The 27,588-nt window shown below is 48.2% G+C and overlaps 1 protein-coding gene across 2 annotated transcripts in view; it reads left to right on the forward strand.

The window, feature by feature from the left end:
* Positions 1-2,308: 2,308 nt before the first annotated feature.
* The window catches only part of LOC140396927 (golgin subfamily A member 7-like), a 39,355-nt gene continuing 14,075 nt past the window's right edge, over positions 2,309-27,588 (forward strand). Inside the window, exons 1-4 of one of the 2 annotated variants that reach the window (XM_072485861.1) lie at positions 2,309-2,401; positions 20,973-21,098; positions 23,154-23,306; positions 25,053-25,154. In XM_072485861.1, coding sequence (XP_072341962.1) covers positions 2,393-2,401; positions 20,973-21,098; positions 23,154-23,306; positions 25,053-25,154 — 390 coding nt within the window. In that variant the 5' untranslated portion in view covers positions 2,309-2,392. Of the gene's footprint in view, positions 2,402-17,426; positions 18,053-20,972; positions 21,099-23,153; positions 23,307-25,052; positions 25,155-27,588 lie in introns of those variants that run through there. The other variant, XM_072485862.1, reaches the window with a different exon arrangement.

Here is a 27,588-nt window from a genome sequence, read left to right on the forward strand (position 1 = left end):
TAGGGTGGAGTGGGACTATTTGTGGGAGGTGCTGAAGAGATTTGGGTTCGGGGAGGGGTTCATTAGATGGGTTAGACTCTTGTACGCGGCCCCGGTGGCAAGCGTCGTTATAAACAGGCAAAGATCGGGATACTTTCGATTACATAGGGGTACAAGACAAGGGTGCCCCCTGTCCCCGTTACTGTTCACGTTGGCAATTGAACCATTGGCCATAGCGCTGAGGGACTCTAAGAAGTGGAGGGGGGTGCTTAGAGGAGGAGAGGAACATCGAGTGTCACTATATGTGGACGATTTGCTGCTATATGTGGCGGACCCGGTAGAGGGGATGCCAGTGGTAATGCAGATACTCACGGAGTTTGGAGAGTTCTCGGGATACAAATTAAACATGGGAAAGAGTGAACTTTTTGTGATGCACCCCGGGGAACAGGGCAGGGGGATAGATGCTCTGCCGCTGAGGAGAGTAGCAAGGAATTTTCGATACCTGGGGATTCAGGTGGCCAGGAACTGGGGAACCCTACATAAACTTAACCTGACGCGATTGGTAGAGCAGACGGTGGAGGACTTTAAGAGGTGGGATATGGTGCCCCTGTCATTGGCGGGCAGAGTACAGGTGGTTAAAATGGTGGTCCTCCCGAGGTTTCTTTTCGTGTTTCAGTGCCTCCCCATCCTGATTACAAAGGCCTTCTTCAAAAAAATAGACAGGAGCATTATGAGCTTTGTGTGGGTGGGAAAGACCCCGAGGGTAAAGAGGGGGTTCCTGCAGCGCAGTAGGTACAGAGGGGGATTGGCACTGCCGAGTCTGAGTGACTACTGTTGGGCCGCCAATGTGTCGATGGTCTGTAAGTGGATGAGGGAAGAAGAAGGTGCGACGTGGAAAAGGTTGGAGACGGCGTCCTGTAAGGGAACGAGCCTAAAAGCGCTGGCGACAGCGCCACTACCGTTCTCCCCGAATAGGTACACCACAACCCCAGTGGTGATGGCGACCTTGAAGATCTGGGGGCAGTGGAGACGACATAGGGGAGTGACGAGTGCCTCGGTGTGGTCCCCGATAAGGAATAACCACAGGTTCATCCCGGGGAGGAGAGATGGGGGATTTCAATGTTGGCAGCGAGCAGGAATTAGAAAGCTGAAGGACCTGTTTGTGGACGGGACGTTTGCGAGTTTGGGAGCATTGGAAGAAAAATATAAGTTGCCACCAGGGAATGCTTTTCGATACATGCAAGTGAGGGCATTTACGAGGCAACAGGTGAGGGAATTTCCGCGGCTCCCGACGCAAGGGATCCAGGTTAGAGTGATTTCAGGGGCATGGGTGGGTGATGGTAGGGTGTCAGATATATATAGGGGTAAAGTGTCCGAAATATACAGGGAGATGAGAGACGAGGGGGAGGCGTTGGTAGAGGAGCTGAAGGGAAAATGGGAAGAGGAGCTGGGGGAAGAGATTGAGGAGGGGCTGTGGGCAGATGCCCTAAGTAGTGTAAATTCCTCGTCCTCGTGTGCCAGGCTTAGCCTGATTCAATTTAAGGTTCTACACAGAGCGCATATGACGGGAGCAAGACTGAGCAGGTTTTTTGGGGTGGAGGACAGGTGTGGGAGGTGCTCAGGAAGCTCGGCGAACCATACTCACATGTTCTGGTTGTGTCCGGCACTGCATGAGTACTGGGAGGGTGTGGCAAGAGTGATCTCAAAGGTGATGGGGGTCCGGGTCAAACCAAGCTGGGGGTTGGCTATATTTGGGGTTGCAGAAGAACCGGGAGTGCAGGAGGCGAAAGAGGCCGGCGTCTTGGCCTTTGCGTCCCTAGTAGCCCGGCGAAGGATTCTAATTATGTGGAAAGAAGCGAAGCCCCCGGGCGTGGAGGCCTGGATAAACAACATGGCAGGGTTCATAAGACTGGAACGAATAAAATATGCGTTAAGAGGATCGGCTCAGGGGTTCACCAGGCGGTGGCAACCGTTCCTTGACTATCTCGCGGAACGATAATGAACAGATAGATAAGACAGCAGCAGCAACCCGGGGGGCGGGGGGGGAGGATTATTCCGTGTTCTTGCTTTTTCTTAGTTGTTGATATTTGCTTTTTGTTTATTTTTTTTCCATCTGTTAGTTTAATATATTATTTAAATAACGTTTAATGTATACTCCTTTATTAAGTTGTAAAAACGGAAAATCTTTGTTTGAAAAACTTAAATAAAATATATTTTAAAAAAAAATAAAGAGCGAGGTGAAAGATGTAAAGAGTATGAAAGGCGATTTGAGGTGGCAATGTTGTCTTGTGCACCCTTTGGAGAGTGGCCCTTTTGTTTCAGGCGGAACTCGGAACGTGGGAGCCAGCTACCCGGAAGTAGGCGGAACTCCGAGCGGACGACCCAGCAACCCGGAAGCAGGGGGCGGCTCAAGATGGCGGAGGTAAGGAGAGAAAGGGTGTGGAACTGACGGGAGCCCAATGGCTGGGCTGAATGCGGCGTCGGGAAACCCGCTGGCGGAGGGTGTGCAGCCGCTCCGAGGCCCCAGGATCGGCCTCTCGGCGAAGGCCCACACTGGGCGGCGGCTGTCGGGTGGTGTCCCCGGGAAAGCGCTCCGCCCCCTTCACTCCCAGGCCCGGGTGGTGAATCTCAGTCACCCTCTGGGACGCTGCTGGCCAAACAACCCATCACAAAACCACCGGCAGTGGTCAAAGTCTTTCGGTTCAGGCTTCAACCAGAGGTCTGCCCCGGTCGAAAATCCTTCTTGGCTATTTCGATGGAAAAGAGCCAGCTGCCCCCCTCACCCCAGAGTCCTGGACAACATGCATTCCTCCCTCAACCAACATTATTTTCAAAAGCAAATGTCTTGCATTTGAGTCACCCAGACTCGAAACATTAGCTCTGTTTCCCCTCCACAGATGCCTGTCAGACCTGATGAGATGTTTTTGTTCAGATTCCAGCATCTGCAATAATTTATTTTCTATTATTATAGAAAACTTATTAATTGTAAGAAGGGAATCTCAGGTTGCCGATATTTAATCCCGTGCTTCTATGTGAGAAAGAGATGTTTTCTCCTACTTTTTTCCACCTTCCATGTGTGTGGTATATTTGGCAAGTAACATTGTGTGTAACAAAGTTATTTATCTGAGGATACTGGACTTTGTTTTGGATAGTGTACTTTTAGTAGTGATTGCTCTTTTAATGGATTAGACTTGTGTACTATTGGGACCAACTGCTGTCTTGGCTTCTCCTTTTGAGTGATCTATTTAGTTGCTACTCGATCCCTTACTGCAAATCTGATGCCCCCTGTCCGCAATTCTCCGGTCATCAGATTCACTTTTCCTTCTGGCAGCGCACCCCTGCCAGTGGGTTTCCATGGGAAATCCCATTGAACAAGCAATGGGAGGTTCGAATTCCACCGGCAGTGAACAGCACATGGCCGAGAAACGTGCGGCTGGGGAACCGGAGAACCCTGCCCCCTGTTTTGAAGAGTGCCTGTTGCAATTGGCAATTGAAAGACACATTGCAATCTGCGCAGGGAACATGAGATTGCAACTGCACAGGTCAACAATTTTATTCCCTTTTCCCTCTCCAGCCTCCACTCACTGCCAAACCTACAACACCCATTTTCTTCACAGATTTGTGCTGGAAGCATGTCAACATCTTACTGTATTGGTTTTTTGGGGGAAAACAAAAAGCTCTTTAATTTTGTTGCTGATGTATTGAAGATATGGTTGCCAGCAAGTATATTTCGCTTCTCAGAACTTGACATGATGCTGAAGCTTCTGTGATAGGAGATTGATTTTGGTTTCTTTCTGTGGGAGTGAATGAGTGGTTCAGCTGACCTCATGAATTGTTTCTCAGCATTTGAAAATGTGATTTCATTATAAACATGCAAATACTTCTGAATTCCCCTCCCCTTCACTTCTGCTGCTTAAAACTCTTATATGCTGTTCACACCTTCAGACATGAAGATGATTTCTATATTATGTTCACCTTGCTACATCTTTAGGTGCTGTGCATGTCAGTAGTTCTGTTTCGCCAGACTTGCAAATGATGCTTGGAATTTGTGAAAATGTTTGGTGTCAGATTTGCAAGATGGGAGAGGCTATAACTGTTGAGCTATTGTTTAATATTGGAACAATTGATGACATTATGCCGTAAAACAGTACCTGTGACTGATTAAGAGGATTCATTCTCAACTTGTCGTGCAGATTTATTTTATTATCTGCTAAATTCTGGTGATGAAAACGAGTTGTTTCACCCTCCGCTCTCTGAGCTACCTGTGTCCCTCCACATTGTCCTCTATTTTCATCACTCCATTCACTATTGATGCCTGTGCTTTAAGCTCGCAGGGCCTGAAGCTCTGCAGTTCCCCTCCCATATATCTCTTCCCTTAAGACAACTCCAAAAACCTGCCACCTCCACCAAGCTGTTAGTTATCTGTTCTGATATCTGCTAATGTGGCTTGGTGATAAAGTTGGACCTTTCTGTGAAGCATCAGGATTTTACTATTTTAAAATATATAAATTGTATTAATTATGTATTAGTGGGTAGCACAGTTGTTTCACAGTTCCAGGGTCCCAGGTTCGATTCCCGACTTCGGTGACTGTCTGCGCGGAGTCTGCTCGTTCTCCCCGTGTCTGCATGGGCTTGCTCCGGGTGCTCCGGTTTCAGCCCACAGTCCAAAGATGTGCAGGTTAGGTGGATTGGCCATACTAAATTGTCATTAGTTTCCAAATTGGTTGGTGGGGTTACTGGGATAGGTTGGAAGTGTGGCCTTAAGTGGGGTGCTCTTTCCAAGGGCCGGAGCAGACTTAATGGGCTGAATGGCCTCCTTCTGCACTGTAAATTATATGATCTATGAGCTCTGTTGCCTCTCCTACAATATAACATGAAAATCTGGTACTACTTCAAGGCGTCTGACATCATTTCAGTTTATTTTAATGAGAGATTTAATCACGGGCTCTTTAAAATGAAGCCTCAGGTCAGTACCCACATTCCATTTTGAAATTGTCAATTGAAGAAAGGGGAAACATGCTTTGAAGTCATGTATCCTTGGAATGATGCTAATCAATGGCTTGTTTAGTGTCCCATCTTCTGATGCCATTTTGAACCACTGTCGGTCAATACTTTTTAAAAAATAAATTTAGAATACCCAATTCATTTTTCCAATTGAGCGTGGCCAATTCTTTTTTTTCCAAATAATTTTTATTAAGGTTTTCTATACACCTCCTCAGACCCTCCAGTGCAAATAATGAAAACAAAAATAAGAATAAAGTAAAGTTAAACCCCCCCCCCCCCGCCCACGTCCCTTCCTCAATCTCCTCTCCCAACTCCTCCTCCCACTTGCCTTTCACCTCCACCATCGAGGCCTCCTCCTCCTGCATCACCTGGCAAGTTTCCGAGATCTTCCCCGCTCCAACCCACCCCCCCCGAGAGCACCCTGTCCTGTACTGTGTGTGGCAGCAGTCGCGGGAATTCCACCACCTGCCGCCTGGCAAACGCCCTTACCTGTAAGTACCTGAAGGTGTTCCCCGGGGGGGAGCCCGTACTTCTTCTCCAGCTCACTGAAGCTCGCGAACTTCCCGTCCACAAACAGGTCCCCCAACCTTCGTATCCCTGCCCTGTGCTACCCCGAAAACCCGCCACCTGTTCTCCCTGGGACGAACCGGTGGTTCCCCCGTATTGGAGTCCGCACCGAGGCCCCAACCCCCCTCCCCCCCCCCCCCACCCCCCGCCCCCCCATGCCGCCTCCACTGCCCCCAGATTTTGAGGGCAGCCGCCACCACCGGACTTGTGGTATACCTCCTTGGAGGGAACTGCAGCTGCGCCGTTGCCAGCGCCCCCAGACTCGTACCCACACAAGATGCCGTCTCCAGCCTCTTCCATGCAGCCCCCTCCCCCTCCATCACTCACTTGCGCACCATCGTCGCATTGGCGGCCCAGTAGTACCCACAGAGGTTGGGCAGCGGCAGCCCCCCCCCCTATCTCTACTCCGTTCCAGGAACACCCTTCTCACCCTCGGAGTCGCTCGCGCCCACACAAACCCCATTATACTCCTGTTGACCCGACTAAAAAAGGCCTTCGGGATAAACACGGGGAGGCACTGGAACATGAACAAAAACCTTGGGAGCACCGTCATTTTGATTGACTGCTCTTGAACTCCTCCTCCATTTGCTCCGTCAGCCTTGTGAAATTAAGCCTATGCAGGGCCCCCAGCTCCTGGCCACCTGGACACCCAAATACCTGAAGCTCCTCTCCGCCCTTTTTAATGGGAGCTCACCAATCACCCTCTCCTGGTCCCCTGGGTGAACCACGAACAGCTCGCTCTTCCCCATGTTGAGCTTGTACCCCGTGAAATCCCCAAATTCCCTAAGGATCCTCATTACCACCGGCATTCCCCCCACCGGGTCCACCACATATAGCAGCAAGTCGTCCGCAGAGAACGACACCCTATGCTCCTCCCCACCCCGCACCAACCCCCTTCAGTTCCTCGACTCTCTCAGTGCCACAGCCAGGAATTCAATCGCCAGTGCGAAGATCAGGGCGGACAGGGGACACCCCTGCCTCGTCCCTCGGTGCAACCGAAAGTACTCTGACCTCCTGTTTGTGGCCACACTTGCCAATGGGACCTCGTACAACAGCCTAACCCACCTGACAAACCCCTCCCCAAACCTCTTCAGCACCTCCCACAGGTACCCCCACTCGAAGTATCGAAGGCTTTGTCAGCGTCCATCGCCACCACTATCTCCGCCTCCCCATCCCTCGCCGGCATCATGATAACGTTCAAAAGCCTCCGCACATTCGCTTTCAGCTGCCTCCCCTACACGAACCCCATCTGGTCTTTGTGGATGATCTGCGGCACACGATCCTCAATCCTCGTGGCTAAGACCTTTGCCAGCACCTTGGCATCTACGTTTAGCAACAAAATTGGCCTGTAAGACCCACACTGCAGGGGATCCTTGACCCGCTTCATGATCAAGGAGATCAGTGCCCTGGACATCGTCGCCTCATTGAAGGTCCTAACTAGCAACGGGCCCAACAGGTCCATATATTTTTTATAGAATTCGACCGGGGAACCGTCCGGCCCCGGTGCCTTCCCTGCCTGCATGCTTCCTATTCCTTTAGTCAGCTCCTCCAGCCCAATCGGGGCCCCCAGTCCCGCCACCAGTCCCTCCTCCACCTTCGGGAACCTCAATTGGTCCAAGAAATGGCCCATCCCTCCCTCTTCCATTGGGGGCTCGGACCGGTACAATTCCTCATAGAAGTCCCTGAAGACCCCATTGATGCCAACCCCACTCTGCACTACACTCCCTCCCCTGTCCTTAACTCCCCCAATCTCCCTAGCTGCATTCCGCTTCCGAAGCTGATGCACTACACCTCCACCTTCCTGGTGGTTACCAGGTCGAATTTGGCCTAGAGGCTGCGCCTCTTCCTCAAAAATCCTTCCTCGGGCACCGCCACATACCTCCTGTCTACCCTCACCATCTCCCCCACCAGCCTCTCCCTCTCCGCCCCCCCCCCCCCCCCGCTCCCTCCTCTCCTTATGGGCCCTAATGGAGATCAGCTCTCCCCTCACCACCGCCTTCAGTGCCTCCCATACCATCCCCACTCGGACCTCCCTGTTGTCGTTGGTCTCCAAGTACCTCTCTATACTTCCTCGGACCCGCTCGCTCACCTCCTCGTCCGCCAACAGCCCCACCTCCAAGCGCCACAGCGGGCGCTGGTCCCTCTCCTCCCCCAGCTCTAAGTCCACCCAATGCGGGGCGTGGTCCAAAATGGCTATTGCCGAGTACTCGGTATCCTCTACTCTCGCTATCAGCGCCCTACTCAAAATAAAAAAGTCGATTCGAGATTAAGCCTTATGGACATGTGAGAAGAATGAAAATTCCCTAGCCCCCGGCCTTGCAAATCTCCAAGGGTCCACCCCTCCCATCTGGTCCATAAACCCCCTCAGCACTCTAGCCGCCGCCGGCTTCCTTACCTGTCCTAGACCTGGAGCGATCCAGTGCCGGATCCAGCACTGTGTTAAAGTCTCCCCCCATTATCAGGCCCCCCCACTTCCAAGTCTGTGATCCGACCCAACATGCGCCGCATAAAACCGGCATTGTCCCAGTTTGGGGCATACCCTCTCTTCCTTAAGCTTACCACTGACCATAACGTATCTACCGCCATTGTCTGCCACAATGCTTGATGCCTTGAATTTCACCTTTCCCACCAAGATCGCCACCCCTCGATTTTTGGCATCCAGCCCCGAATGGAACACCTGACCTACCCACCCTTTCCTCAGTCTTCCCTGGTCTGCCACCTTCAGGTGTGTCTCCTGGAGCATAAAACCACATCCGCCTTCAGCCCCTTCAGGTGCGCGAACACGCGGGCCCGCTTGACCAGCCCATTCAGTCCCCTTACATTCCAGGTTATCTGCCGGATCAGGGGGCTACCCGTCCCCGCTGACTAGCCATGACCCCTCCTTGGCCAGCCACGCGCCAGCACCCCCCCCCCAACCCCCCCCCCCCCACCACTCGCTCCAGCTCCCCTTTGACCATAGTAGCAGCAACTCGATTCCACCCCCCCCCCCCCCTTTGACCATAGTAGCAGCAACTCGATTCCACCCCCCCCCCCCCCCCCCCCCCCCCCCCCCCCCCCGGGCCTAGGAAGCATCCTAGCTGTATTACTCCCCCTATTGCACTTCCGCAAGTCTGCTGACCCCGGCCACTCCCGCCTCCTTTGACTCCTCCCATTGTGTGGCACACCCTCCTCTCCCGTTCCCCCTCCACAGGCTCTCCCCCTTCCCCTTCCATCCTAAACGCGGGAAACAACCCTCGCTTCCCCTCCCCGGCCCTGCCCCCACCAGTCTTCAGCGCGGGAAAAAGCCTGCGCTTTCCACCTCTGCCGCCGCTCCTTTGAGAGGCCCAGTCCCCTCACCCCCGACTCGGCCCTCCCCCTAGTGCCCAACCCGCCCTAACCACCCTCACCGACCAGAAAGAGGAAAAACACAAAAGAAAAAAAAGAAACCAAGAGCGAAGGACCCCCCCCTCCAAAAGTAACATATCAACCGCAATCCCCAAACGCCCATCCCGACCCTCAATCTGTGTCCAACTTCTCGGCCTGAACAAAGGCCCACGCCTCCTCCGGAGACTCAAATTAATGGTGCCGGTCCTTGTAGGTGACCCACAGTCGCGCCGGCTGCAACATGCCAAACTTTACCCCCTTCCTGTTGTTGCTAACTTTCCGTTTGGTTCAATTGCTCTGATTTATTACCTTTGCTCTCGAGTCGCCAGGTATCTTTATGATACCGCCACGAGGTTCAAGTCCAAGTAATGATCAATAACCCAATACACCGATTAGTAAGATTCAAATCAAAGCACATTTATTATACACAGTAATCGCTACTCATTCACAAATTCTATGTCTAAGCTACTTCTACAACTAACAGGCCTATACTTGACTTCGGACTGGCCCACCAGGTCAGGGGAACAAATGGCCTTTCGTTCGGGTTCTGAGTCTGCGGGATTCGAAGTTGGTACGGATTGGTAGCTCGGCGCGCCTATCTCGTAGCGAGTGTTGAATTAAGACTTACTTCTTTCGGTGGTCACTGCACCGGTCACTGTAAAGGTTGGTTCGCGTTGCTGGGTGACCCGGGCAGGACGAAGAGATGAAGAGAGCGATTTGAACTTGGGCTTAACTCTTATAGTCCCCAGGGGCTTCCCGCCTTTCGTGGCGGACCCTGTACCTGGTTCTAGGTGTTTGGACTTCGTTCCAATTGCTTGGTTCGATTTCTCCAATACTGGAGCGGTTCCCTGATCGATGGGCGGTCTTGAGGTGTTCGTTAACCTCTTTTGTGTTGGCTCCTGCTGGCGCCGGCGAGTCTGGCTTAGTTTTGAGTGTCCCAAATGTTGCCATTGTTCCGAGGGATTGCTCATCAGTATGTAGATGGCTGCTACGTTATTATGCTGATGGTCGCTGGTATCAATGCTGTCTGGGCTTTTGCAGAGTTAAATACACAGCAAACCTGCACCTGCTGGTTTCTGCCTGTGTTGGCTCACTTTCCCATCAGCCTTTGCCGTTCGCCATTTTAAATCGGGAGTTGGCCAGTTTAGGTGGCTACACTTCCTCCTTGTGATCCTAATGTGAAGCGTGAAGGATCACATAACTGCGTTGTTTTCATTCCCTGACCCGGTGAGCACTTCTTTCATGGCCTCTACACTGACCATAACTATGCAAAACATTTTTAGCTGACAATTCTAAGGGGCGCTATGTCAAACGGGGGCATTTCAAAACAAGAAAATGGGAACCTCTAACTGTCCTTAATACACTACACTCACTTAAACATTTCATCACTTAACTTCCTCAACCATACAAACAAAATCATAGCAGTTTATACACATGTTTTCTGGCTTGGCAGTCAAGCTCAGGATCGTACAATTGCTCGTGAACATTTCTTTATTTACAACAAAAACGCAAACGAATGCTCTTTATTATAGATCGTGGGGGTCGGGGGTCTGGTCGTATCCGAAAATAGGGGATCTGATCCTATATACCGGGGTGCGAGCGCGGTAAGCTCTCCTTCTCCATTTTCTCAGACGCATAGTCTGTACGATGCAGCAGAGTATCGCCAATACCAATAAGGATTCTATCAAGTAGGACAGGGAGTACCAGGTTATAAACCTGGCACACCAAGATGGTGTGGTGTTGCTGGTGACTGGGCTCTGAGTACTGTGGGGATGTGAATCATTAACGACTGGGGGGGTTGAGGTCAGGGGGTTCACGTTCGCGCACCACCAAATGTCCATTATCACGATGAACCACGCGGAGGATGTCCTCATGGTTCTTCTTCTTTCACTTCTCTTCTCTTCTCCGGTCCTGGAGCTTCTGGAGTTCTGTGTGATAAAGATAAAGCATAGTGTCTGTTACTATCTTGGTTTAAGATCTGGTATGATAGCCTGTCTGTCCTTTCGTGGTAATTACTCCCTTTATAATTGGTCACTATGTGTGACTCCCTCATTTTTTCTTTCAAAAACCGAATTTCAGGACAAGACACACTTACAAATAATGAACCAGTGTGAGCCGTCTCGCAGACTGTGCGGTTTACCATCCAAATGTTTCAGGATGTAAATGGCATACGGTTGGCAACCTAAGGGTTACCTGAAACAAAACAAAACGTTTTGAACTAAAGCTTTCCAAAATGTGGTGGGTATGGGCCGCGACGGGTAAGAGTTGGATGGAGTCCCCGGGTAGGATGGCGACCAATGTGTCTCCCCTACCCGAGCGTAGCTGACCAGAGGGGGGGGGTTCCCAGGCAGGGTGGGTCCCAAGCCGTTTCTCCACTGTTGAGCAACCAACAAGAACGGGCAAGAAATGTAGTCATTGTGGGGGGTTGCTGTATTGGTTCTACCTTCGAACCAGAAGGGCAGTTACGAACGGGCGTGTGGTATCTGTCAACAGACGAGTTCCGCTGAACTGGTGTGTGGGACCTTACAAGTCTCTGCAGACAAACTAGTTCCTCTGAAGTAGCGTCTGGCCAATAGCAAGTCTCTGTGGGCAAGTCCTCGGAGGTTTCGGCTGAGAAGGCGTCGGGCCGTGAAATTTTTTTTCCCCGGTCTAACATACAACATTTAACAAAACACTACAAACAACATAAAACGTGCTGCAGGTTCCATCAGAAAGGACACCGTTTCTCCCAAGCGGTTCCTTTTAAAATATCATCTGGACACCTCAGTTATCGGTTGCGAACAGGGTCGCAAAGGGGTTCTCGTTTTGGGAGTCAGACTCAAGGTCGTCCTCGTCTCCCGGATGCCAAACTCTTGAATGTATCAGGGCTGATAGGGCTGCTTGGTATGATTTTGGATCGCTCTCGTCATTCCGGACGAGTCTGAACGAATTGTCTCTGTGCCAATAGGTGGTGTCTAGTTGTGTGGGGACGGAATCGGGGTCGTCATTGTAGGTCGGTGGTGGGGTTTGTTTAGGAAAGTGATCATGAAGGGATCACCTGAATCGTGGTCAGATTCGCTGGGTGTGGGTTCAGTGGCATGGGGATAGTAGGGAGGCGTGCTGTGGCTATCGTCCGAGTCACAGTCGCTGTCTCTGCTGCAGTCTGGACGTTCCGGGGCGGAGTGTATATTCGGGGGTGGAGTCGGCGTTGAGTCCGTGTCTGGGCAGGACGTGTTGGGGGATGGTAGGGTTACGTTGGCTGTGGGCTGGGTGTGGTGTGCTGCGTCGAGCATGACGTGGTTAGACTGTGTTCCATATGCCTTCAGCTGGTTGATATGGAACCACACAGTCTTTCCATTGGGATACTTTATCTTGTAGACGGAAGGGCTTACTTTGTCCGCAATGGAGTATGGACCCGAGTACTTTGGTGACAGGAATGTGCTGGGGTTGTATACGGAGAGCATGACTTGCTGTCCTACATTGAACTCAGTCGCATGCATTGTCTGGTCGAAACAAGCCTTGCTCTGTTTCTTTCTTGTGCCCAATTTCACTGTGGCTGCTAGCTGAGCCGTTTTAACTTTCGCCACTAATTGTTCCACTGCTTTCTCATGTGTGAGGGCCGTCACTTCGGGGCTGGTCAAGTCTAAACCTAATAAAAATTCTGTGCCTTTCATGGGGTGTCCGGTCATGAGAGCGTGTGGGGTGTAACCTGTAGAAGTTGGAACTCTATTTTGCAAAAACATCAGCGCAAAAGGGAGGAGTCCCAAGTGGTGTTGTTTTGCTGGATCATTTTTCTGAGGGTGGATTTTAGGGTCCGATTCATGCGCTCCACGATACCACTCGACTGTGGGTGGTATGCAATGTGGTATTTTTGGGTAATACCAAATATCGTGAGGACGTTCTTCATGACGTCCTGTAAAATGGAAACCTTAGTCGGATTCAATGCTGCGGGGATGTCCCCATCTTGTAAAGATGTGGTGGGTCAAAATCTTGGCTGTGGTCTTTGCAGTGTTTGTCCTGGCTGGGAATGCTTCCACCCATTTGGTAAACGTGTCTATCACCATGAGTACATATTTATAACCATTCCTGCAAGAGGGCAATGGTCCTATAAAATCAATCTGGAAGTTAGCCCTTTTTGGCATATCTGTCTGGATTATTCTGGGCACAGATAAGACTATTCCCGATGTAGTGATTTACATCACCCTTTAAATTCGGCCACCAACAGAGCTGCCTGAGGTGGGCTGTAGTGGGATCAATTCCCTGATGTCCATGACCGTCATGGAACAAATAAATCAGTTGATTCCTGTCCTGTTCAGGAACCACATAAAGGGTGTATTTTAACACCACACCATCATGTGTGGTCAGAGCATTTTTAAACCTCTCATAGGGTGCTGGATAGTTTCCTTTTAAAATCTCCCTGAGATTGCTGTCCTGCTTCTGGGCCTGCACAAATCCTCGATCATAGTCTGCGAGACCTGAACTGCATTCACTGGTGCGCTTTCGGGGGGTGTCCAAAAATATCCATGCCTGGAACCTGCTTTAGCCAGTGCGTCGGATTTTACATTTCCAGGGGGGGAGGACGATGGTGACTACGAACTTTGACTATCCCAAAAGTCCTGTTCTGTGCTCTCTCTAAAATGTGACGGAGCAATGGGGCTGAGGGGAGGGGTTTTCCATCTGCGGAAACAAATCCTCTTGCATTCCACAGGGGCTGGAATTCCGTCAGGCTGTTGCAGTTGCCACAGAAAAAGGACAAAAAGCTTGCGCCAATTATGATCCCTCAGGAGGAGGCTCACAACGAGAAGTTGGTAGTAAAAAGATTGTCCCGCGCCGGGGAGCAGTCTGTACAAAGCAAACCCGCAGTTAGAAATCCCGAGGAAAAGCAGGCGGACGCAGATATACAGGCAGTTACAACACACCAGAACCCCGCCTGGGTAAATGAAGGAAAGAACAGCCCCCCCACCCAAGTCACAGGAGCGTTACAACTGTGGCCATTTAGGACACTTTGCAAGAGAGTACAATGCCCCACGAAAGAGAGTACAATGCCCCACGAAAGAGAGTGCAACGCCCCACGAAAGCCACAGAGAGCCCAGCAAATGGACACTCTGAGTAAGAAGAAGACAGAGCCCATTCATAGTGTTAGCGCCCGTTGCCAATGTTCCCGGGGATTGCTCATCAGTATGTAGATGGCTGCTACATTGTTATGCTGATGGCCGCTGGTATCAATGCTGTCTGGGCTTTTGCAGAGTTAAATACACAGCAAACCTGCACCTGCTGTTTCTGCCTGTGTTGGCTGACTTTCCCATCAGCCTTTGCCGTTCGCCATTTTAAATCGGGAGTTGGCCAATTTAGGTGGCTACACTGTACAGCACCGACTTCGCTCGATTGTACCCATCCCTCCTCTTTGCCACCTCCGCACTCCAGTCCTGGTATATTCGAACTTCCGCGTTCTCCCACCTGCTGCTCCTCTCCTTCTTGGCCCACCTGAGCACACACACCCGATCAGCAAACCGATGAAACCGCACCAGCACCGCCCGCGGAGGCTCGTTAGCCTTGGGCCTCCTCGCCAACACTCTATGGGCCCCTTCCAGCTCCAGGGGCCCCTGGAAGGACCCCGCTCCCATCAGCGAGTTCAACATGGTGACCACATAGGCCCCCACGTCCGGCCCCTCCGGGAGGCCCAGAGTCCGCAGATTCTTCCGCCTTGACCGATTCTCCATCTCCTCGAACCGCTCCTGCCATTTCTTGTGGAGCGCCTCGTGCGCCTCCACCTTTACCGCTAGGCCTAAGATCTCGTCCTCGTTGTCGGAGATCTTTTGTCCGGCCTCGCGGATCGCCACCTCCTGGGCCGTCTGTGTCTCCAGCAGCTTATCAATGGATAAGCTTCATCGGCTCAAGCAGGCCCGTTTTAATCTCTCTGAAGCAGCGCTGGATACCCTCCTGCTGCTCCTCCGCCCACTGCATCCACACTGCCTGGTCTCTGCCAGCCGCCATTTTGTTGTTCTTCCCTCCCTTCTTCTGGTCCACCACCACCTTTTTAGTCGCCCCGCTCCTAGTTAAAGCCATATACTGTCGGGGAATTGTTGTAATCTCCTTCCCACACCGGGAAACGTCGAAAAAGTGCCATTACGGGCCATGAAAAGAGCCCAAAAGTCTTTTTTTTGCGGGAGCCGCCGAATGTGCGACTTAGCTCCGCATACCAGAAGTCGAGCCTGGCCAATTTTCCTATCCTGCACATCTTTGGATTGTGGGGGCGAAACCCACGCAAACACGGGGAGAATGTGCAAACTCCACACAGACAGTGACCCAGAGCCGGGATTCACCCTGGGACCTTGGTGCCGTGAGGCAGCAGTGCTAACCCACTGCGCCACCGTGCTGCCTGTCAGTCAATACTTGACACTTTGGTGATGGTGTTGTGCTGCATCTGATGTCAAGTGTCCTTTCCCTCAACTTTCAGTTTACCCACAGCTATGTTTCCTTGCTTAACATCGAGAAGAGTAAGGAAACCCTGATTCAAAGCATGGCTTGTTTTATAAAGCTTACTCTTTGGCACATTACAGGAAGTGAGTCAGTCTCTTGTGTTCCTTGGACATTGACAAACTGTTTCAGTTTCACTGTGAAATGGTGCGATGTCATGTGACGGGCTTGAGTGACTTGCATCAACTATCAGCCTTAAATATCTACAGAAAGCTGAAGAGCCGGCTTTGGAATAACTTACCTGCCAAGTCACAGGGGGAGAAGTAGCTACACGGGTGTAGTTTTAACACATATGAATACTTGAACCACTTTTTATTGCACATTGACGGTGCAACTGACCGCCAAGATAAAGCAGTTTAGAACCTGCAAAGTACTTTCGATTTGTGTTCACCTTTTGTTCTTGGAGGAAATGAAGCAACTAATTTGTGTCCAGTTTTCCCACAGCGAGTAAAGGAGCAAAATAACCTTGTTGTTCGAGTTGATTGAGGGATGTATGTTGGCCAGCGCACAGTGAGCACTCCTTTCCTCCCTCTTGGGATAGTGCCAAGGGATCTTATTCGGTTTACTGAACAGGCAGGCAAGACCTTGATTCAGTCATCGCGACAATCCCAAATTCACTTAATATTGCACTGCGGTGTTCGCCTAGGTTATGTGGTAAAGGATGGTGCTGGGGTTCGAACCCACAAGCTTTGGCTTGGAGGGTAGAAATCTTTCACTGATTTGGCTGGCCTGGGGCGGGAGGAAACATTTTGCTATATTTCAAGCTGCTGCTCCTTGCTGGGGTATTTTCTTGTTCTTTATGTTCCTGTAAAGTCACTTTGGGTCAAGATAACAACTGCTGGCTAAATCATAGATTCATAGAATTTACAGTGCAGAAAGTTTGTAGGAAGGGGAGAGATTGGAAAAGGGGGGAAATATCGAGCCAAGAATGGATCCGTTGAGATGTGAAAAACAAATGGAAAACCAAGGCGTACAGTTGCAACAGGATACACAATAACCTCTTTAAACTGAACGATTTTTTGAGTTGATTGTATTCAAAGAAGAGTGCTCTTTATTTGTTTGCCTCATGATCTCCTCGGTAGTGAATGGTTAGGAGGAAAACCCTCTGTTGTCGATGAAAGTGAAATTCATCTTCACAGTTCTCTGTTGACTCTCTGTTGAGGAAATAACAATTCCTGCACTGGGGCCTACCCACAGAATGAAAGATAATGTTTGAGAGCAAACATATTTTTCCGCTCCTCTTCCTTTTCAGAATTCCAAAGGACCTATTCTTTCTTCAATACCCGATTTAATCACTCCCAATAATCACTTCTCTCCCTTCCTCCCTACCTTGCAAGCAAAGGAGATGTACCACCTGCCATTTTATTTCCAATTTGAGCACCCCCAAAATACTCCTTCAGCTGAAACAGCAATTTACCTGTGCTTCTGTTTACAGTCGTAGCTGCTGTAGCAGTAGTCTTCTCTACACCAGGGAGACGGCTGCAGATTTGCCCACCAGTGTGACCCTCAGCTCCTGGTTACCGGCCACTTTGACTTGCCACCCTCTCCCACACTGCCCTCTACCTCCTGCACTGTTCATTGAATGAATGAAGTTTGACGGAAACTCCAGTGACGCCTCATCTTTCCACCTGGCACCTCCAGCTTCTGGATTCAACATTTGAGTTCAAATGTTTTGGATCATAACCTCTGCTCCCATTTCTTTGGCCACCAGCCATTGCTGATTCTGTAGTTCCTATTTAGACCTCCTGGAGCCCTCTTTTTGTTCATTTACTTGCCTCATTGCCATCTCCTTTGGCCTTGCAATATTATCCCCTTTTGTCGTTCACTCTCCTCGCATAGGTTATAGACTTGGCCTTTTGTGCTTTCCCTACCTCTGAAATTGTCTAAATCTCTGATATATTTTCTGTTCCAGTGAAAGGTCGCCTGTTTGTCTTCCTGTAGATGCTGCCTGATTTGCTGAGTATTTCAATCATTTTCTATTTCTTCTATTGCAGTGTAATGTATCTCTATGTCACTATAGTGCGAAAATAGGGACAAGAAGAATAAACCGCCCTCAGTGGAGTGGTGAAGCACTCGTTTTAGAGCGGAGAAAATAAAGTCATGTGGGTGGATTCAATGCTCATGCCTTTTTGAAAAATAAAGCCAAGAAATATTTGTCTTGGCTTGAACTCCCAGGATGTTGAATTTGGCAAAAAAGCAGGATGTGATCCAGCTATACAGAATGGAAGGCCCCAGGCTTGATTCTTATCTTGAACTGAAGCAGGGCAGCAGATGGAACGGGACAGTCAGAGTTCAAAGTAAGCCAAAGATGGGATTCCTGATCACCAGCCAGTGACCAGGCAGAAAATGTCAAGTAGAGGCACCATTGTCTGTGAGCTTCCCACCCCACCATGTTCCAGCAGTCTGCCAACACATTCCTGTGGTTACCTGCGTGCACATCTGGCTTTGGACTCCACCATGTTTGGAAGCATTCATGGCAAGAAGCACAGAAATTGTCTGGATGAGTGACAATGTTGGCCTGTTATTTTCATGCTATCATTGTGCAACCTGTATAATGTGGACATCTCAATGGAAACTATTTCCCCAAATCTGCTTAGAGGGCACACAGCAAGCCAGTTGAAACTGGAGCTCTTCAATTGGCCGTGGAACAGAATCAGCTCACCTTAAACCTTGTTTCACCATGGTGGGTTCAACCTTTCTGTCTGGTGATTTCTGTCACTGTCATTTTGGGGTTTTAGCCCAGGTAACATAGTTTTGTTGTGAAAAGATTGTCAGTACTTGTATATGGGACCACAGAATGTTTTCTTTCCACTCCTTGTGTACTTCACTGATTGTGTTTTGGGTGTGTGAGGAGGGTGGTGGATATTGTAAGGATACACAGGGGCTGGGATATTAATTTAATGGCAGAGATTGACCTGATTTTGCCGTCGCAGCCAATCAGATTGACTGTTGACTGGGAAGACCTGTGGCAGCAGGCCACAGCCAGGAAGAGATGGTGTATCTCGGTCTGAGCAATGGGGTTGGGGGTGTGGAAGATCTTGTAGAATTGGGTTGGTGGGAGACTGTGGCTAGGCTTGTCGTTGCTTGATTATGGGACGAGGAGGCAGGAACCAAGGTGCTCAGTTTCACTGTCAGGTTTACTGAGGCCCATGAAACATGATTGGCGCAGGTGAAATTAAAATGGAGGTCCAATCAGAGGCATGCAGCCTTCTAATACTTTAATGACCAAAGTGCTGTCGTCCTGCCTCCATGAAAACTGTAAGTGGGTGGGTTAGGATCGAATGTCATCTTTTGAAACATTCTTCACATCCCCCCCCCCCCCAAACTATTTTCTGAGAGTTGAAATCCCCCTCCCACTGCCCCCCAAAAGTATTCGCAGGCGATTCCATTTTATTTCTGCACGTAAAGTTGTGAAGTTTAAATTTAATGTGACATTGTAGGAGAAGTGTCATAGAAAGCAGGCTGCATTGTGCAATTTGCACAATGCGCTTAGATTTATTTATTGACAAAAGATACAGAATTGCAGGAGGATATATGACTTAATGGGTCTTGCCTAATATATCAGTTGTGCTCATAAGGAATGAGCTTGTGGCGTGTCAGGTTATCATGCTGATGTTTTCTATATCATCTGTTTGGATATACTCAACTTACACCAGCCAATATCTTGTGACTTCCAGCTCTTGTGACATGCTTAGCGTATTCATGTGATTGGAAATTAATTTTCCTGTGAGCATTTGTTTGAAGATACTTGGCCACATCACACAGCAGTCACCTTGGTTAGCATTTATTGCAACGGCACACTTCGACCTGATTGAACGGTGCACTTTGTGTTGTATATTTTGATCCTTACCCAGCCTCCCTTCACAGACCAAGCGGTCCCAAAGAGACAGCAGAATCATAGAATGCACAGTGCAGAAGGAGGCCATTCGGCCCATAGAGTCTGCACCGGCCCACGGAAAGAGCATCCTACTTAAGTCCATCCCTCCATCCTATCCCTGTAACCCAGTAACCCCACCTAACCTTTGGGGCACCAAGGGACAATTCAGCATGACCAATCTACCTAAGCTGCACATCTTTGGACTGTGGGAGGAAACCGGAGAAAACCCATGCAGACATCGGGAGAAAGTGCAAAGTCCACACAAGTAGTCACCCGAGGCCGGAATTGAACTGGGGACCCTGGAGCTGTAAGGCAGCAGTGCTAGCCACTGTGTCAGAATTGTTGCTAGATCTGCTAGTTCAAATTTCCATGTGCTCACTGACTGCACTGAGAACACTTGTCTTTGAGAACACAAGGCTGCAATGCGTCTGGGATTTCATTTTCCAAGGTGAAGCATTTGGCAGTCAGCTGGTACAACAAAAATGTTTGCCATATCATGAAAAAAAAAGAGTAATTCTTGTGGCGATGCATTGGTTCATTGTTCCAACTCTCCCTACATTTGAGTGAAATGATGGACTGAAAATGTTGTCAAGATTGCAAGAATCTATTATGTGGGTGGCATGTGGCGCAGTGGTTAGCACTGGAACTACGTCGCTGAGGACCCGGGTTCGAATCCCAGCCCTGGGTCATGTCCATATGGAGTTTGCACATTCTCCCCGAATTTGCACGGGTTTCACCCCCACAACCAAAGATGTGCTGGTTAGGTCGATTGGCCACGCTAAATTGCCCCTTGGAAAAAATATTGTGGAAGAATCTGTAGCTGTAAACCAATTTCAAGAGGGTGCAAGTTTCCCGTAGATTTGGTGATTTTGCACAAAGTATGGATGCACTGAAATTCAAATTGTGTAGTTGTGGAGAGGGAGATGAAGGTATTTTGGTAATGCGCCACCAAGTTAATTTAGCTTCTGGTGATGCCATTATTTGTCAATATGTTTGCTGTCGACTCTGCATATGAAAAGTGGGCACGAATTCCGTACTCCCAGTATGATCATCACGGCTTGTTGACCACAGAAATTCAGCCCCCTTTCCCTGTCTGATGCAAAAAGAAATGCGCTCAAATTTACCTCCTCTTTCCGTTGTATTCTGTCTATGTCTAAATGCGCAAAATGGTCTTTTTCCCATAATATTGCAAGATGATGGTGATCACCAACCCCCTCCACAAATTGTGCAAGAGTTTAGACATGTATATAATATTCAAGTCGACAAATATTTCTTCCAAGAATTGCATGTGCATAATTTGTGGTGTGGTATGTGTGACACCTTCTCGGAAGTTTATCCTTTGGTTCTGCCAAATTTGCTGGGATGGAATTGGCTTCATGTTTTGCCTTTTCATACATCCGCTTACATCAATTGGAGAAAAGTCAATTATTTTCCATGTTTCCCCTTCTTGTGACACCGTATGTGCTTGTGACCATCTCAGTCATCAGGTTACCCAGCACACCACCCTTTACTGCCACCACCCGGTCTCCAGTCACAACTTGTGAAGCAAAACTGCATATCTATGCTGGGGAAGATCCTTCTTATTTCAGTTCCTGTACTATATTGTCGAGAATGATATCTGGCATTATAATCACTTTTTTTGTGGCAGCACTGTGAATGAGTAATTTGTCCTATTTTAGATGTGACTAACATTTGGGACTTTTCTTTCATGTTTGCTGCTTTGTAGACACACTGCTTGCAAGACCTGAGGCAGAACACAGCATTGGCATCTAAAGTCTTCATACAGAGAGACTACTCAGGTGGAACTGTGTGCCAGTTTCAGACTAAATTCCCTTCTGAGTTGGAGACTAGGGTAAGATGAAACTTACAGTATTGTTTGAGGATACAGCAATGTTTGGGAATGGGTCATTGCCACATTAAACCCCACACCTGTTAGTGTGTCAACCCCACACCTTTGCTTTTGTAGTCTTATTTCTCTCTTGTCTCTTTCATTCTTTTGCAATGTGTGTTGTAGCTGTGTTTCCTGTCAACTTGCATTGCAAGTCCTTTTTTTTTTCACGAGTACCCAATTTTTTTTCCAATTAAGGGGCAATTTAGCGTGGCCAATCCACCTACCCTACACTTCTTTTGGGTTGTGGGGGTGAGACCCACGCAGACACTGGGAGAATGTGCAAACTCCACATGGACAGTGACCCGGTGCCGGGATCAAACCCGGCTCCTCAGCTCAGTGAGGCAGCAGTGCTAACCACTGTGCCACCATGCCGCAGTTTTGTGTTCTTTGTTCTGCCTCAATAATCTTCCGCTGACCTGTCTACTCGGGTACCCAAGTCTTTTCTCATTGTGACTGAGACATCTTTTACAAGTTCACCCCGTTATTCAAACGAAATGTTTTTCCCCTTGGTGCCTGCTGTGTGTGAAGGCTGAAAAGCATCTTAATTAGCAGAAAGGTGGATGTAGAATGTGCCTAATCACAAGGCGAGGACATTGTAGGTATTTAAATCTGGTAAGTGTGGTGTGTGTTGTGTGGCTCCAAAGACGCTTCCTTTTCCCCCTCAGACGTGCACAGTTACAACTGATTAGACCAATGGGGTTGGCTTTCGGTTGTAACATCCTTTAATTTGACTTTCAATTACTGCTCAATATGAGCTTTGGTACAGTCCATGCAAGCAATTCTACAATGGGTGACAATTTAATGAGAAATGTGGTACAAATGACAAAAATAATTCATTTAAATGGCCATTGTCTATTACTTGTGTGGTCCTCAATTGCTGGAAACTTTCTATGCCAGACTGTAGTAAGAGCCATTTAAGCTGACCATGTCTGTTAGAGGAAAGATTTCTGTGGACTGACCCTGCGGTGACCAAATCTTGCCCATCCGCTCGAAAGGGCGGATTGCTGCCAGCAATTGGACCCTTCAGTCCGATGAGAAACTCTGATATAAACAGCGAAGACTCAGTTGACCGTTTTGCTTGCGTTTCCCCACTCATTTCCATAGCTCCCTGAACCTTCTCAGTCAGTTGTAAAATCAGAGAATGCTGGAACACCTCAGCAGGTCTGGCAGCATCTGTGGAGAGAGTTCCAGTTAGTGCTCCAGCTCTGGGAACTTTGATCAGAACTCCTGCTGACTATTTCCAGCATTTGCTGTGAATTCCGATTTCTTGCCTCTGCAGTTTTTTGACTTTGTTTTTTCAGTCAATTATTGTACCTGTGAATGAAGATGTTTCTCGCAGCTGGCTGAAGTATCATTCGGTGGGGGGGGGGGGGGAGACTGAAGTCAGCTGTCCTCTCTGTGGGGGTGGGGGGAGGGGAGGAGGAGGGGATCATTGCTGTGACCTGCCTTGTACTGATGAGGAAGCCAAATGGCAGCATTTGGAGCTTGGCAAATCTCGCATTCGTCAGCAATAACATGATGGTTCTGCCACAAAACCCTTGGTGCAGATTAGTCCAAGCACGGACTTTGATGATGTGGGAGCACATTCTGTTCTCGCGTATGTGGGCCCTCTTTTGTGCTGCTCCCTTCCGATGCTGTCTAATCTTGGCTCCCTCATCGCAGTTATGGAAAATTCTGCCCAGACTGGTGATTGCAAACTGTTGAGCTAGTTTGGGATTTTAATTTTCCTCCACTTGCTCCTTGGACCACACCCCAAAAAAGCCAGGGAAGTATTCGGGAACCATGATTGGTTTTGATTTTCTTGGTTATTTTCTATATCAGGACTTTACTGGATCTCCCACCCAGCCACTTATAGTTGAGTTTTAATTTGGGAGGTAAGTTTTAGGCAATAAACTGTGAACTTACTTTCGTTCATTCCAAGTGAACAATAGTCTGTCCGTTTGGGAGCTGTGCTTGGAGAAAAGTTGCCTTTTTGTATTTCTTACGATTCCTGTGTGAATACTGTACTCTCTGCAGATTGACAGGCAGCAGTTTGAAGAAACCATCAGGGTACTAAACAACCTTTATGCGGAGGCTGAGAAGGTTGGGGGGCAGTCCTATGTGGAGGGCTGCTTGGCATGCTTGACCGCTTACACCATTTTCTTGTGCATGGAGACCCACTACGAGAAGGTGAGTAGATTTTCAGTATGGATATCATGTCAGTGGTTAGGACTACTCCAAGCTAAATGGTCTACTTTGTTTCTCCAGAAATTGGAATGGCAATAGGACAGTTGCAACCCCGAACCTTTCCCACCTAACCATCTGAAAATGGTTGTAAATCTGTAAAGAGGGAAGGTGGCAGCTTGTATTTGGGGTAGATTAGAACCATCATCCAATCTCCTCCTCTACAGATTCGGACTAACTAACCTGCTGAACATTTTCTCCTCCCATTTTCAGCATTTGTGTTTTCTGCCAGTTCTTGTTTGCAGAACCTTGGTGGTGGTGTTCTGGCGCACTCTGAATTGTTAGTTTATGTTAACTTTGTCTTGTGTAGACCAGTATTATGAATACAGGGTGAATGGGCAACATGTTCCCAAACGTCTGTCCGTGCTTCTATGCGAGGCCTGTGGCACATGACCTGAATGAAGTCATTCCATGTTGCTCTCTCCAAATGCACAAAGAAGAAGAAATCAGCCATTTTTTTAGCTGTGAAAATTGTTTCCCTTGCCAGTGCTCTACTGGCCCCCTTATTACTAATCTTCTGCCTATAATGTGAGTTTTGAATGACTCCCATTGGTTTTTTTTCTGGAAAATGTTGCATTAGTCACTTAAAGTCTTTCTGACATTACCCCATTAATGGAAGCTCTGTGGAAAAGATAGCCTTTTAAAGGAAATGCCTTGCTAAATATGTGGAAATTGTTCGCCTTCCACAGATTGTGATGGAAACTTGAATTCATACTACAGGGATTGACTGACCAGTATCAAATCTGACTGCCGATGATTGTTTTGTGCCTTTCTTTCTTGTGACCTGAAATAGTATGCATGAGCTAATTAAACTATGAAGGCTCCCTTTGATAAGCAGGCAAGAGAGAACTGGGCACATTTTCTACTCGGTGAGAATATCTGTCACAAATTATTGATTGTGAAAAACGATCCGGCTTCTCCCATTTCAATTTTGGCTTGTCAGAGATCTGGAGAATAGCGGAGTTGAAGTGACTTCAGACTGCAGTTTGCTCGCCTTTCTGTCATTCATTGCCAGAGTGACTGACGAGCAGCATTGATGAATAGATAATGCAAATTGCACATTCCATGCTTGCAGAGGCATGCTTCGTCCTTGCATTTAAAGAAACCCCCTTCTGCGCCCCTCATGTTCACAGACAACGTCCCCTGCCCCCCAAGAATAGATGCAGCGAGCCAGGTTGGTTTCATTGATTTGTGATGTCCGTTATATTGTGTTTTGAAGAGTAAACAGGACCTCTTAAAGAAAATACAACTTTTTTTCAGCAAATGTCTGGACAGACAATGCGTCATCGGACTTAAATTGAGTATTTTGCTTTCTCCCTCACCCCACCATTCAATTTGACGTGAACGTGATACTCTTCTGTGGTGGCGAGGATGGTCCCGATAACCTTGTCCCAGCTCTTTATTTCACCCGAATCCGAGAGCGCGTCTCGCCCGATCTTCGTCTTAAACCCTTAATGTGCTCGCTACCACCATCTCGAGGGAAATTGGTGTTGGGAATCAATTGCTGGGCTTGCCAGCAACATCCAAATTTCATGAAAGAATGGAAAAAATGTATGTGGTTGTAAAATTATGCACCGGTGGTCAGCTACAACCCCATTTTTGGTAATAAGTTATACTTAAACAGATCAAATTGATTTTTAAAATTTATTTCCTGCGTTTATGTTGTTGATCCTTTTTATTTTTTGGCTACAGGTGTTGAAAAAGATCGCCAAATACATCCAGGAACAAAACGAGAAGATGTATGCACCGCGAGGCCTCATCATAGTCGATCCAATTGAAAGAGGATTGAGAGTTGTATCCTTTTCTGGTTACTGGTTCGCATCTGCTGTTCCTTAATCCACTTGCTGACCTGTTCTGAACATTGTCGCTCTTCCTTCCATAGCTGTATATAAGATTTCCCAATGTTATTATGGTGGCACATGATTTAAGCGCAAAAGTATTGCATTTTCTATTCTGATTTAAACTTGACAAAATCTGGGCTTGAATAAAAGACGCCTTTTTGTATTTCTTTCAGTTCCTGTATGAATACTGTACTCTCTGCAGATTGACGGGCAGCAGTTTACATGTAATCAACAAGGTTGAAGTTTCTTTATAAAAATCAACTCTGAATCTCCAGAAATGATTTTCTTTTTTTTTTTACACAGAGGGTAGTGGGTGCCTGGAACTCACTGCCGGAGGAGGTGGTGGAAGCAGGGACTCTCGTGACGTTTAAGGGAGTGACAAATAGGTGAATAGGATGGGAATAGAGGGATACGGACCCCGGAAGTGTCAAAGATTGTGGTTTCGACGGGCAGCATGGTCGGCGCAGGCTTGGTCGGCGCAGGCTTGGAGGGCCGAAGGGCCTGTTCCTGTGCTGGACTTTTCTTCGTTCTTTCTTTGATATAATCAGCTTCTGTTTTTGAAAAGGGAAACTGCAGATTTTAGAAGCTGTTGTTATTTTGCCAGTTATTTTTCCTGCTGCTCAGTTTTTTTTAACCTGATTCCCTTCATCGTCCGTTTTGTTGTGTGGAGAGGACAGTTGGACAGCCTCCTGCAGAACCACAGCATTGTCGCTCACTTTGAGTGAGCTGTTTCCCCTGGCTGAGGAGGATCTAGAACTTGGGATCTTTGCTCCAGGCTAAGAGTTTGAATTCAGGGTTGAGATGAGGAGAAATTTCTTCATTTGGAAGGGTGAAAATCTTTTGAATTCTCTGCCACAGCGGTCTGAGTATGATTGAGATTGGTAGATTTTCAGACACCAATCGGGTAGAGTGGGCAAGTTAAGGTGGAAGTTTGGTTATAATGTTGAATAGCGGAACAGATTTGAGGAGTCCTATAGCCTCCACCTTTTTTTGTTCTGTTGTTTTAACGGGCTTTCTTCTTCCCCCGTCCTGGACCTCCTGCGCTGTTGAACTGCAGTTTAAAGATTTTGGAGAGTTCTTTATTTAACTCTCAATGCATCCTTTGTGTAAAACGATGTAAAATTGACTGCAGCGCCTTTTCAAGAGTAGTGAGGTGCTTTGCAAGGTATCTGAGGCCAATGAGCAGCGCGTGAGTGAGGTTAATTGGTCCAGTTGAAGATAGTGCAAGTAGAAGATTATCCGACTCCTTCATGTGCAGACAGCGGTTACCATGTAAACCAGATTGTCGAGTGTCATGCTACGTGTTCTGCGAGCAACAACTGAACAGAAATAAGGAATAGTTGAAAGTATATTTGGGTCAAGTCAGAAGTGAGAGACATCTGAACTAATTTGGAAATTTTTGGGGGTGCAGATGGCCACAAAATCATGAAACTAAAATATGACTTTTTGAGCAAATAGCCGGACAGAGAGGAGGCAGTGAATTTGGGAAGAATGAAAATTGCTTATTGTCACAAGTAGGCTTCAATGAAGTTACTGTGAAAAGCCCCTAGTCGCCACATTCCGGCACCTGCTCGGGGAGGCTGGTACGGGAATTGAACCGTGCTGCTGGCCTGCCTTGGTCTGCTTTCAAAGCCAGCGATTTAGCCCAGTGTGCTAAACAGCCCATGTTGTATGGCGAAGGGTTGAAGAGGTTTGTGAGGATGAGATGAGTCTTTGGGACTTCATACAGAATGGGATACAAACACCTGAGTTCTGGATGAGATTGGGTGGAGTTTGGGGAGACTGCTGATTAGGATGTTAAAGATATCAAGCCTTTTGTTGAAATGGGATTGCAGTTGGATGAGGCTGAACTTGGCCATTGTACACATTGTCTTAGGTTATATTTGCTTTCAGTCACTGGCCGAGGTTCTCTGTTCTCCCCACGCTGGTGGGGAAACCCACGGCGGGAGTGTGTTGTCGGGAGATCTCGCCCACAGGATCTACTCAAATTCCTTGTATTGGTCTGTTCTGTTTGGAATTTGCTTTTTGTTTTCATCAGTAAGCAGAAAACCCAAGATTTATACCTCAACAGTCCAGATATTAGGCAGTAATGCATAGCTCTGAAAAGAGGCTGCTCCATCTACTGTCTGGGAAGTTCATTGAAGTGACAAAGCAATGCTCAAAAACTTGGCATCTACTGAAGGAATTGTGTGTGAAACTTTCAGGCTGATCCATTTTTAAACTCTTGAAGTCCTGTGTAATAATTGGAGAATCAGCTTAGCTTCCTGGCAGCCTTTAAATAATAAATGTTCAAATTCCTTTTAATGGCACGGTAGCACAGTGGTTAGTACTGTTGCTTCACAGCTCCAGGGTCCCAGGTTCGATTCCCGGCTCGGGTCACTGTCTGT

Source organism: Scyliorhinus torazame, chromosome 20 (assembly GCF_047496885.1).
Source record: "Scyliorhinus torazame isolate Kashiwa2021f chromosome 20, sScyTor2.1, whole genome shotgun sequence".
In the NCBI taxonomy this organism is placed as follows: Eukaryota; Metazoa; Chordata; class Chondrichthyes; order Carcharhiniformes; family Scyliorhinidae; genus Scyliorhinus; species Scyliorhinus torazame.